At 45.5% G+C, this 12,962-nt stretch overlaps 1 protein-coding gene across 1 annotated transcript in view; it reads right to left on the minus strand.

Moving 5' to 3' along the window:
• The window catches only part of PRCP (prolylcarboxypeptidase), a 44,356-nt gene extending 31,612 nt beyond the window's left edge, over positions 1 to 12,744 (minus strand). Inside the window, exon 1 of the mRNA XM_026706877.2 lies at positions 12,555 to 12,744. Coding sequence (XP_026562662.2) covers positions 12,555 to 12,719 — 165 coding nt within the window. The 5' untranslated portion in view covers positions 12,720 to 12,744. The remainder of the gene's footprint in view (positions 1 to 12,554) is intronic.
• Positions 12,745 to 12,962: the final 218 nt, after the last annotated feature.

Genomic DNA, 12,962 nt, shown 5'->3' on the forward strand with positions numbered 1-12,962 from the left:
AGGCCTCTTAGGAAAGGGGTGAGGTCAATAGTAGAAAGTCTAAGGTTAAAGATTTTGTGGAAGAAACCACAAAAGGTGGAGTATTCCAGACATTGACCACTCTGTTGCTGAAGTCGTATTTTCTGCAATCAAGTTTGGTGTGGTTAACCTTGAGTTTGTATCTATTGTGTGCTCTTGTGTTGTTATGGTTGAAGCTGAAGTATTCATTGACAGGTAGGACATTGCAATGTATGATTTTATATACCATGCTTAAATCAGACCGAAGACGGCGTAATTCAAGGTTTTCTAGTTCTAGAATTTCGAGTCTGGTGGCATAAGGTATTCTGCAATGAGTAGAGGAGTGGAGAACTCTTCTTGTGAAACATTTCTGAACTTTCTCAACTGTGCTAATATCAGCTACGTAATGTGGGTTCCAGACTGATAGGCTGTATTCGAGTATTGGTCTAGCAAATGTTTTGTATGCTCTAGATATCTGCAGCTTGTTAAGATTTTCTGCCGAAAACCAAATCAACCCTTCATTTGGCTGTAGAACCAGTTCCTGGAGAAACTTCTTTCTATACCCACTTCACTAACAACCTGCCCACACAGAATTTTTCCCACTTCCACTCCAGTCATGCTCCTTCCTCCTTTGAATACAGATTAGCACCATATTATCCAACCTCAGTAATTTTAAGATTGTGGATTTCAAGTCCCAGTAAGAACAAACATAAAAAATTTCCAAAAGAGACTTATGACCAGTTTTCACGCTTAACAACCGTGGCAGCATCCCCAGGGTCAAAATCTGGTTGCTTAGCAACTGGCATGTATTTATGACGGCTGCCCTGTCCTGAGGTCACATGATCACCATTCGTAACCTTCCTCCGACAAGCAAAGTCAATGGGGAACCCAGATTTGCTTAACGATGGCATGATTTGCTTAACAACTGTGGCGAAAAAAACATCTTAAAATGGAGCAAAACTTACACCGCGCTATGGAGCGATATTGAAGTCTAGGTGCTGTTGTTATTACTGTCTTGCTTACCGACTGGAATTTTGGCCTTAATTGTGGTCGTACGTCGAGGACTACCTATCTCAAAAAAAAAAAAATTGGCCGACAAGAGAGAAAGATGATTGAGACCAGATTAGGAAATTTACTATGGGGAAGAAGACAGAGAAGAAGAACCCACAGAAGTGATGAAGTTGTTGCCAGGTGCCCTAGAAATGGGAAGCATGAGACAGACAGAGAAGCAGATGAACTATTTAGATTAAATATGAGTGATGGAAGGAGGCATAAGGTCCCAAGGGAGAAGCATGGGAGATTGGTTAAAAAGTCAACAAGAGTTGAAATACTAAAAAGAACAAGAGATGATGGATAGATAACAGAATACTTTTTAATATGGGGTTTGCTTTATTAATGGTTAGGAAAATGAGGTAGAAATTAGAAATTGGGAAAATACTGTGTTTCCCCAAAAATAAGACCCTGTCTTATATTTTTTTGCCACCCAAAAAGGCACCAGGTCTTATTTTGGGGGGATGTCATCTACTGATTGACCTCACTTGCGCACGTCGCCCCCAGCCTCCTTTTCGCTGTCAGAGGCCTTCTGGGACTTCTTCTGCGGCCGGCAAGGCTTTCCTGAAGGCCTCTGCAGCTGATATAACAGACCTCTGGATCGATCCAGAGCTTTTTTTATCAGCTCCAGAGACCTTCAGGAAAGCCTGGCCAGCCTTGCCAGCTGCAGAAGAAATGGACTGGCAAGGCAGGTATCGGGGTGTGCGAGGCCTGGCTACAACTGTCCAAAGGTAAAGAGTAAGGCAGCTCTACCTTGTCCCATCCCCACCCTAGAGTGGAGGGATCTGGAGTGGGTGGGATCTTAAATAGGGCTTATTGGGGGGTTAGGGCTTATATTGGGTGCACATGTAAAAAAAAAATCAAGCTAGGACTTACTATCAGGGTAGGTCATATTTTCGGGGAAACGGGGTACTATTATGTACACTGTCACATAATATATTACTATGACTATGTACACATAAATATTAGAAAATTATTACTATGGGTGCATAAATATTATGTGTAAGTAAATTGACCCAGACAATACACTGCTCACTAAGCACTTATGTTAAATAAAAAAGTATAAATTTTGTGTGTGTGTGTGTGTGTGTGTATAAGGAAATTTACTATGGGATGAGACCATAATTGCTGGCGCTTTCTTATGATGCCACTGTCTTAAAGGGGGAACAAAACTGTAAATGGGACAGGAAGCTCTTCATATCCGGACATCCTTAAAAAGTCAAATCTGCAGTGTGACCTAGAGATAAGCGCATAGAAATAAAATTTCACTGGGAATATGCAAACAACAACTTCCGTACTTTCCCGGCTATTCAAAGCATATTGTTTTACCCCGGTGTGGTTTTTTCCCCCCCGCAAGTTTTAGTCACTTGGTGTGGAAATACCTGCCAGAGAAGCTTCGCTCATGCTCTGGCAATCTCTGAGTTAGATACTACAATGCCATATGTTAACTCTGACAGGTAGAAGGGTGCAAGTACCCACATCTCTCAAATTTACCAGCTCCTTCAGCAAAAATGTTGGGAAACTTACACAGCTTTGTAATTAAGTAAAAGTCCCTCTCCATTTCCCCCAAATTACTGAAGTCTCGTGAGGGCTCAACAGGATTATAAAAATGCAAGATTTTCAAAGGGCGTAATTTCACAAGTTTTCAGAGATCTGGGTCGGCAGAGGAAAGGCAGGGCAGATCACATCCTAAGGACAGAGGTCTCTTTTGTTTATGGTTAGAACGAGATGGTCATAAGACAGCAAATAAGAAAACCATACTCCGATTAGGTCTTTCTTTAAAAAAAAAATTGCTTGCACAGCTGGGGCAACTCCCATGCAACTTAAAATGCAACTCATTTGCAGGCCCCTCCATATCAATCGCTGATTTATTGTGGCTGAAATCAAGTCTGTCATACAAACCACTCGCTATGACACATAAATAAAAATATATCAAGGATTTTGGTTTTTCATTTCTGCTTAAGGCATGACACCTCAAATGCCATGTTATTCCCCAAGTAATCTGATCTCACAGTTCGACTTCAATTCCATCCCTGGAGAAGAAAGGCAACCATTGTAATACTAATTTATGGTGCTCAGGTATTACACCAGTTCTTTCTTGAATATGAATATAAAATCAGACCAAAGGGCAAGATACGGGAATATTTATTTGCAATGCCAAGGTGCAGAAATTCTCAACCAACTAAAGAGTCCCAATGTGCATTTCTTTTGATGCGTGCATTTATGTTTATGCATAGAGGTGCAACATCATATTCTTTCTCTCTGATATTCGTATATTTCCATGAGTTTTCTAGTGGTTCAGCTATTCAACTTTCTACCCAAAAGAAAGAGATTCTCAGTCATCCAGGTCATGGCTGTCCCAAAAGGTGTTTTTTCAAGAGGCAACTGGACAGTGGTGATATTCAAATTTTTTACTACCGGTTCTGTGGGCGTGACTTGGTGTGGCTTGGTGGGCGTGGCAGGGGAAGGTTACTGCAAAATCCCCATTCCCTCTGCACCCCACTGACCTGCTTTCCAGTTCCGTTCTCCTGTGCAGGGCCACAAAAGGAGACTCAGCCGATCAGATGGAACTTGGGAGGCAGAGGATAGGTGGGATTGGTGGGGCCAGTCAGAGGTGGGATTTGCCAGTTCTCCTAACTACTCAAAATTTCCACTACCGGTTTTCCAGAACTGGTCAGAAAGTGCTGAATGCCACCACTGCATCTGGACTTTCTGGGTTTTTTTTCTTTTGAAAACATTTTGCTTCTCATCCAAGAAGCTTCTTCAGCTCTGACTGGATGGTGGGGAGTGGAAGGATTTATAACCCTTGCAGACAAGCTGGTCATTTGCATCCTTTTAGGGAGCATTGAGGCCACTTGGAGGTTTATATGTGTCACCTGTGAGTGGTGCAGATAGATGTGGAGCCTTCTTGGAACTGCTGAAAGGACTGTGTTTTAGATTGGAGATAGATGATGTATTTTCCCTCACCCTCTGTTGAAAGAGGGCTGTTTAATTTTGACATAGATAGATGGCCTCTTTAACCCCCCTCGCTTTCAAAAGGCACAGGCCACTTTTTTGAAGTCAGCAAAGTCCACATTTTGGACAGAGAGGGCCGAGGGTTGAAAGAAACGTCTTTAAAGAAAAATCAGAAAGTCCAGTAGCCCCTTGAAAAAGCACCTTTGGGACACTTCTGTCTGGTACAGATGTAACTAGGTTTTGATTCACCCATCTAGCAAAAGAAACTTCTACTTGCTTTTCCTAATTTTTCAAAGTACTATGATTTTTTTTTAAAACCAAGGGTCTCCAACCTCCCTCCCCCAGCCGTGGCCTGTTTGGAAACGAGCCGCTCAAGTGGCGGGCCCGGCCGGCGTGCATGCACACATGTGGACAGTTCAACTTGCACCGACAGCTGCTCACACACGTGTGTGTGTACACTGGCCTGCTACTCACACGACTCAGTTCCCCTCCTTTCTCTCCCTCTCCACGAGCTGAAAAGGTTGAGGAGAGCTGTTCTACACCGCACTAAAATATATATATATATTTTTTAAAAAGGAATCTGTGGGAACCCTGGAATATTTTGTTAAGTTTGCAGAAAGTTTCTGCGCTTAATTGTGATCCAATTCTTTTTTTTATAACTTTATTAATAAACATTTTGAATACAGTGCAATTTCAGGGTATATCGCTTACAAGAAAAACAGTGCAAATGAAATGAAAACCGTAAAGCATACCACATTAAATATTAACACATGTAGTGATAATACTAAGATATACTAACAATAACACATAATTACCAAGTACTATTTAACTAAGTTTCTCCTTATATTAGCTTACTTAAGTTTCTAATATTATAAACCATCTCAATTTCAAATGAATTGCGATCCAATTCTTACGTTAGCTTGGGATGTCCCAACTGAACAGGATGCAAATTCACCTGTTACAAGATTTTCATACCGTTTGCCACTTCACCTGCTTGCCAATGTATTAGGAAAGTACAAACTGCAGTTGAACTTTCCAATCACAGAGGCGACATGGCTGTCACCACTTCTAACTGAACAATGGACATAAATGCTGCCACGGCTTAAGGAGAAATGGGAACAGAACAACAGAGTTGGAAGAGACCTTCTGTCATGGAGACGGACTCTGAGGAAGAGGAGGAACAGCCAACAGGGAGTGGGAGTGTGGCTCCAGAGGTGGTGGAGGAGGCTGGGGAAGGGCAGAGGGCGGCTGAGTAGTCAGAGGAGGATCCAGGCCCATCCCCTCTCCATCCTAGGTCACGCAAGGAGGAGAGGATCAGGGAAAAGCGAGGTATACTCAAGAGGAGATTACCATGATCCTCCTCGTGGCTTGCAGCTGGGAGCTATGTGCATAAGTTTGTAACTGCGCGGTCAGAATTGCTGGAGTCAATTTAGTGTTTACTTTGAAACAGGTTTATCTTTGCTACCGTTGCTTCCCATGGACTCTCGCCGGTTATTTTCCTGGAGATTAGTTATCTTGGCTTGCTTGCGGAACTCTCGTCAATGCGGTTTGTTTTGGTTTTCTTTTTGAGTCATTATTTACTTTTGTGACTTGAAACTGTGCCTAATAAAACAGGGAAGTTAAGTTGAAGGCCTTACCGGACTTTAATGTATGATTTGGGTTTGGGGTTATTTTGAGAGACTAGGGGTCATTACACCTTGTAGGTCCGGGATGGAGAACGTATGGCATGCATGCCACAGGTGGCACGCAGAGCCATTTGTGTGGGCACACAAGACCGAGCCAAACTTACCTGCACTGCCCTTGCGTGCGCCTCCCAGCTGATTCTTGGCCCATTTGAGGCTGTTTTTTGCCCTCCCGGAAGCTCGAGGCAAGCCTCTGCAGCCTTGGGAGGCTGAAAAACGGGCCTTCTGGAAATACAGAGGCTTCCCTTGAGTCCCTGGGAAAGTGAAAACAGCCTCCCCTGGGCTCCAGAAGCCCTCCATAGGCTGAAAATGGGCACTTCTGGTATTTCCAGAAGGCCCGTTTTTCAACCTCCCGAGGCTGCAGAGGCTTTCCTCAAGCCTCTAGGAGGGTGAAAAGGGCCTCAAACAAGCCAAAAATCAGCTGGGAGGTGCATGCATGCACAGTGTAGATGTAGTATAGGGGGGCGGGGCACATTGCATTGTGGGTGCCGGCACGCGCACGCTTTCAGCATACCACAACAAAAAGGTTTCCCATCACTGCTGTAGGTCATCTAGTCCAGTGGTCCCCAACCACCGGGCCCCAGACCGGTAGCGGTCCGTGGATCATTTTTTACTGGGCCGCAAAGAAGTGGGCGCCGCCATCTTGTTTTGACGGTGCTTGAGAAAGTGCTTCCGGGTGAGCTTGTCGGTCGTCGGTTGGAAAGCGGCGTTTGGGTGCTGGAGAAATCCTCGCGCCTTAGTTTCGGGGGCGGCTTCAAACGAAGAGCCATCCCGATGGCGGTGGAGTCTCGCTTTAGGAGGAGATTAAGAAAGAGCCCGAAAAGCCCATCGACAAAGATACAAAGGAGGAGTTGAAAGTGGCGGGGAGAAGAGGGGGACGGCTGGCTGGCCGGTCGCTCGGCTAGCCTTGCCTTGGTCGTGCGTGCTGATGCCAGTACCGGTCCGTGGATCATTTTGTGATGCCGGTACCGGTCCGTGGGACAAAAAAGGTTGGGGACCACTGATCTAGTCCAACCCCCTCCCACCCAAGCAGGAGACCCTACACCATCCATTTCTGACAGATGGCAATCCAGTGTCTTCTTGAAAGCCCCAGTACAACTGAGCTGAATTTAAAGACTCCCAGGAAGCAAGCTCAGAGTTTATGTTAACTGCCTTGCGGGCTTAAGACGGACAACCCCACTTCCCATATTTTATATCTTGCATAGAAGTTGAGCTTCTGAAAACTCAGCAAACTCCCCAAATCATCCCTTAACATCAGCATATTCATCCAATTACTGATAGTCTTTGACTTACAACCATTCAATGATTGTTCAATGACACTGAAAAAAGGACTTATCATCCCTTTTCACACTTACGACCCGTTGCAGCATATCCCCATGGTCACGTGACAAAAATCCAGATGCTTGGCAACCCACTCATGACATTTGCAGTGTCCTGGGGTCATGGGATCTTCAGGCGAGCAATGTCAATGGGGAAGCTCGATTTACTTAACGACCATGCGACTGAACTTAACTGCAGTGACTCATTCAACAAAACCGGCAAGAAAAGGTCATAAAATGGGACAAAACTCAAAACTGTCTTGGTCAGCAACAGAAATTTTGGGTTCAGTTGTGGTTGAAAGTCAAGGACTACCTATATAGACTGATAGTAGCTTCTTTCATTGATTAGCCTGACATGCAGCATCAATTTTTCCAAACCTCAGACTACCAGACATCAAAAAAAAACAACCCATCAAATCAGAATAATCAATACAAACTGGCTATCTAAGACCATCTCTTATCTCTATATAAAAGTGAAATACCATTCATGCATCATCACAAAATGTCCAGAACCATAAAGCCTACAAACATGACATTTGGCATGTATGTTCCTCTTGGCTTCTAGGTTCTCACTAAGAAAGGATTTTTTGAAATGAACATCAGAGCATTTAGAGTATTTCCTATATTATTATTATTAAAATGCTCTGATGCTAAAGAGTTCTACTCACTCTCCCCACTGGGAAAGAAATCTCTTCCCAATGCAAAACACAAGCAGAGGAGTTTCAGGTTCACAGCACCAAGCAGCTTTAGTACAGAACAGTTCAGCTAAGCCACGCCCAGGCTCCTTGCTCTCCTTCTTGCTCACACAGCAAATACTGTCTCAGTTTCCAAACAGCCCTCAACTCTCTTACACACGGACAGGACAATACCAGATGAATACCAATGGATGCTGGTAGGCAGAGGCAGAATTTTGACCCTTATATTCATCCCCAAAAGCTAAGCCCGACCGCATAGTTTCATAGCGAAACACGTGTACCCAGCTGGTACACAATATTTTTTCCCCAGAGTCTTGCAAAACTTTCCCCTAAATTCATCCTTCTCTTCCCTAAGCCCTGTTCCTTTCAAAACAGCCATCCTAGTCCAAGACAAGACAAATCATTGGCTAAACTAACGATTTGCTGAGCAAACTCTGACCCGGGTTGACAATATGCACCGATCCAACATTTCTCAACTTGGGACACCGGCTGCACGCTGAACTGGCGAAATCTGGGTGTGGAAATCCACACAACTTATCATGGCCAAGAGAACCCCTGCCTTAGAATGCCACGATCCTGCAGCAAATTCTCCTCTGCTGTCTCCTCCACAACCTCAGAGTCAATGGCATTGTAGTCACGGGCGTGTAGGATTGAGGATGTGCTAGGAATCCAGCAAACCCTGGTTAAAAGTTGTCATGGCACTAAACTCAGACCACTTATTGTTGGCTGGCTTGCCAGTCCACTTTTTCAGATTCAGATTAACAGAGTTGGAAGGGGCCTTGTAGGTCATCTAGTCCAACCCCACCCGCCCCCACCCACCCAAGCAGGAGACCCTACACCAGTGGTTCCCAAACTTTTTCAGTCCACCGCCCCCTTGGTGCTACAAACTCATCCGTGGTGCCCCCCCACACCCAGGGGTGGGATTCAAATTTCTGTGGGCGTGGCCTAATTTGAGGGTGTGGCTTGCTGATCATGTGGCTGGGTGGGCATGGCTTGGTCACATGATTGGCTGGGGGGGTGGCTTGCTGGCTGGGCGTGGCTTGGTGGTCACATGACCGAGTAGGTGTGGTTTGTTGGTCACATGACAGAGTGGTTGTGGCCAGGTGACTGGCAAACCAAATACAAGTGGTCCTCACTTAATGGCCGATTGCTTAGCAAGTGTTCTAATTTATGACTAGCCTCCCCAGAGCTACTTGACCTGTTTTTGGAGTTTTGACAGCTATGCATGCATGAACACACACACACACACACACACCCTTCCAACTCTGCTGGAGCAGGTCACTGGAATAGAATCGGCAAAAGCATCTGTGATTAGATTCTAGTAGCGAATAGAATCTAATCAGAGATGCTTTGCCTATTCTTGTTTATTTGTTTTATTTGTATTTATTTTATGTTGCTGAATTGCATTGACAGGTGTGTCCCTTCTTGTGCACAGCCCAGAAACTTTTGTGATTCTTTGCAGCAAAAATTACCAACCTCTGGCTTTGCTGTACTTTTCAAACGCTCCGCCACTGCCGCATTCTAGATGTCGGCCCCGCAGGTCCACCCCGTTGAGCCCACTGCACTGGAGGGATCTGCCCAAGAAAGCCGGAGCGGAGCAGTGCACCAAGTCAATGGGGTGAGCCTGAGAGAGAGAAAAGAAAGAGAGAAGGAAGAAAAGAAAGAAAAGGGACAGAAAGAAAACGGGACAAAGAAAGAAGGGGGGGGATGGAAGGAAGGGACAGAGAGAAAAAGAAATAGAGGAGGGAGGAAAAAGATAATATCTGTTCTATTCCAATCACCTGCTCCAGCAGGGTTAGAAGGTAGAGAGAGAGAGAGAGAGAGAGAGAGAGAGTGTGTTCTCCTTGTAATTTACCAATACATTTTGGTTTTCCTTCTTCAAAATTGGCACTGTAATATATTAGGGAAAAGTAACTTTTTAGGGCGGAGGTCTGGTCCAATGGATCCAGTTTAAAGCCTCAACAAAATGTGAGAGCTTCCTGATAGTCTTGACCATGTTTCATCCACAAAACCTTTAATTAGAAGCCAAAGACGTTTCAATGTGGAAAAGGGTCTCGAAACTAGGCCTCATTTCAATCTGATGCATTAGGTCTCTCTTTCTCTCTTTCCCTCTCTATCCCTTCCTTAACCTATCTACCTATTTTCGGCCCAGGCAGGCCTGGGCTAACCCTGCATCACCCCCGTTTCCTTTTAGAGGCCCTGGCCCTTAATCTCCCCGTTTCCTCACCCACGGCCGCATTTTTTGTCGCTGCCAGGAAAGGCAATCCAGGACTGAGCCACTATTCTCACTGGGCTCCCGCCAGCCCACATCACCCTTGTCATGAATGCCTACCTCGTTTTTTTCGGTGTAGCTGGACTGCATAAATTAGGCCTGACTCACTTAATCATCTTGTTTAGCAACAGAATTCTGGGAGCCATTGTGGCCGTAAATTGAGGACCGTCTGTGATATTATTTGCTGGAGCAAATAGGAAAGGGTATTTACACTGGTTCAATTGCTGAACCTCATTGATAAAAAACCACTGTGGAACGAAAACAATTGTATTTATTTCCTATATTTATAGCACACCTTAACTGTATATGACTGAAAGCTGTGTTCTCTCTCTTTTCTTCCCCACAACAACCTTGTTAGGTAGGTTGGCTTAAGAGAGAGAGAGAGTGACCCAGGCAGCTTTAATCTCCAATTGAGCAATTCACGGTTTCCCAGTTTCCAAGTCAAAATTAAGGACAAAGACCACAGAATTTCAGAGAGCTGTTAGCAGAGACTAGCAGTATTAGAACAATATCTGTAAAGACAGTGAAGAAACAAGACATGGAAAACCAAGGAAAGTTATCGAAAATTTCTCTGAACTCAGAAGGTCACAGCCACAAATTAGGATGCTAATGGACAGATAGTAAACAGTTCAAAGGAGATCAAACAAAGATGGAAGGAGTATGCGAAAATATTATACTGTACTGTACAAATGTCACCATCTTTAGAAGATATTCCTTATATACCCCTTTCTTTCTACGATCGATAATTTATGAACTTTGAATGCTGCTCAGTTCTCAAAGTCACTCTACCATGCATCTTGAAATCTAGCCGGGTGTAAACTGGAGATGCTGAAGGTGGGATTAACGACTTAAAATTTGGTGTAATTTTACGATGAAAACCTAAACCATCAGGATGGTTAATAGGTTACCTAAACCCAGATAATTAGGTTAACTCAGCTAACCACGATTTAGCGTGAAAGCCAGAGGTTTTCCTTTGCTTTTCAAAACCTGGGCAACTTTTTGCTGGAAATCTTGGCACAATGAGGGTGCGCGCATATGTCTTGCCTTCCTCGCACCCCACCGTTGCCCCCCCACCAGAGAACCCCCTTCGCCCACCTGCAGAGGAGGTTTCACCTCCAGCCACTGCCGGAGGGCTCTGGGTGGTGCCGGGGAAGAAGTCCGGCTTTCCATCTCTCTCATTTTGTGGCTCTGGGCATCACTTGTTGAGCTTTCTGGGTGACTCGGAGGCAGCGGCAGACCGGGCCAGGAGAACCACCCCGCCACGGGTCCATCCCACCAGCCGGCGGGAGACCTTCCTCGCAGTCTGCTTGACCCAGCCTAGGTGGAGACCTGTTGTGGCTCGGTGCAGGCAGCACTTCTGGGATGGGTGAATCCCCGCCTGCGGTGCTGCACTGATCCCCTGTGCTTGCAAAAAACCTCCAGCTGCCACGTTGTTTTTTTTCGGTGTGGCTGGACCGTCGTGGCCGTCAGCGATTGTTGCCCATGCATACAATGTCACATATGCACAATAAGGACTGACTGGCCAGGGAACAGAGGAGAAGAGCAGAGGAGCAGGGCCAGGCAGGGGCTCGTTTTACTGGTTCTCCAGCTACTGGGAACAGTAATGAACCGGTAGAATCGCACCCCTGAATTGCACCCTGCAAGAGGCCCACCTCTAGTGCCCCCCTGGCACCTCTTAGCTGCCTCCTCCCCTCCCTCCCTCTCTCTCTCTCTCTCTCTCTATATATATATATATATATATATATACATAATTATATGTATGGCATTCAGCTTTGTTCGGGTATTTTCCCACATCATTGTAGTTGTGCTTTTAAAGTTGTAGCAACGTTTTGGCAGAATCTCATCTGCCATCATCAGGCTTCTGTATAGTGTTCATCTGTACTATAGTGTTCATCAACATTATACAGAAGCCTGATAATGGCAGATGAGATTCTGCCAAAACGTTGCTACAACTTTAAAAGCACAACTACAATGACGTGGGAAAATACCCCAACAAAGCTGAATGCCATACATGTAAGTACCTGCGAAAACTTAAGAAAACAAATATAATTTTATATATATCTATATATTTATATCTATTTATATAATTATATATTATATAATTATAATATAATTATTAAGGGGGCAGTACCACCCACTTTGGGAACCACTGCCCTACACCATTTCTGACATATGGCTGCCCAGTCTCTTCTTGAAAGCTTCCAAGAATGAAGCTCCCACAACCTCTGAAGGCAACTTCTGTTCCATTGAATGTAGAATAATAAGAGTTGGAAGGGACATTATAGGTCATCTAGTCCAACCCCCAGCCCACCCAAGCAGGAGACCCTAAACCATTTCTGACAGGTGGCAGTCAGAATTTCTGAAGGCAAATTATTTCATCGGTTGGTTGCTTTCCCTGGCTTCCTTTATTTGCTGCAGCTCCGGCTGCAAATCTTCCCTTCCAGGCACAGCGAGGGGCGATCCTGCGGAACTCACGGCCACTGGATAGAGGCACGATTAAAAGGCGAGCGGAAGAGGGAAGAAATACAAGATGTTTCTCGACAAAGGGGCTCGAAAGGAAGCCGCCCGGCTCTTTCTTCCTTACCTTCTGGGCGATATAGCAAGTGCGGTAAGCGTGAAGCCCCAAGAGCCGGGAGGAATCGGATCGGGAGGCCGCATGGAGGCGAAGATGGGCGGAGAGCCTCTGAGCTCGCCCGAAGTCGCCGACCCAGGCGAGCCAGAAGAGCCACAGCCCCGCAAACACCCACATAACAGGACGGTAAGCGACCGAAATCAAGACTGCCGCGGTTTCTCCCGCTTTTATACCCGAGTTGCCGGAAAGAGGCGGGTCCAAAAAAAAGCCGCCTGACTCCACCCATAGCCCGAGACGGGCAAATGAGCGGCTCTACGCGAGAAGAAGCCACGCCCACCGACTCGATGATTCGCTACCGCGGAGAAAGAGAGAGAGAGAGAGAGAGAGAGAGGCGGTGGGAGGAGAGACAGAAAGGCAGGT

The sequence above is a fragment of the Pseudonaja textilis genome, chromosome 7, assembly GCF_049901715.1.
Source record: "Pseudonaja textilis isolate UNSWEBS1 chromosome 7, rPseTex1.2, whole genome shotgun sequence".
Classification (NCBI taxonomy): Eukaryota; Metazoa; Chordata; class Lepidosauria; order Squamata; family Elapidae; genus Pseudonaja; species Pseudonaja textilis.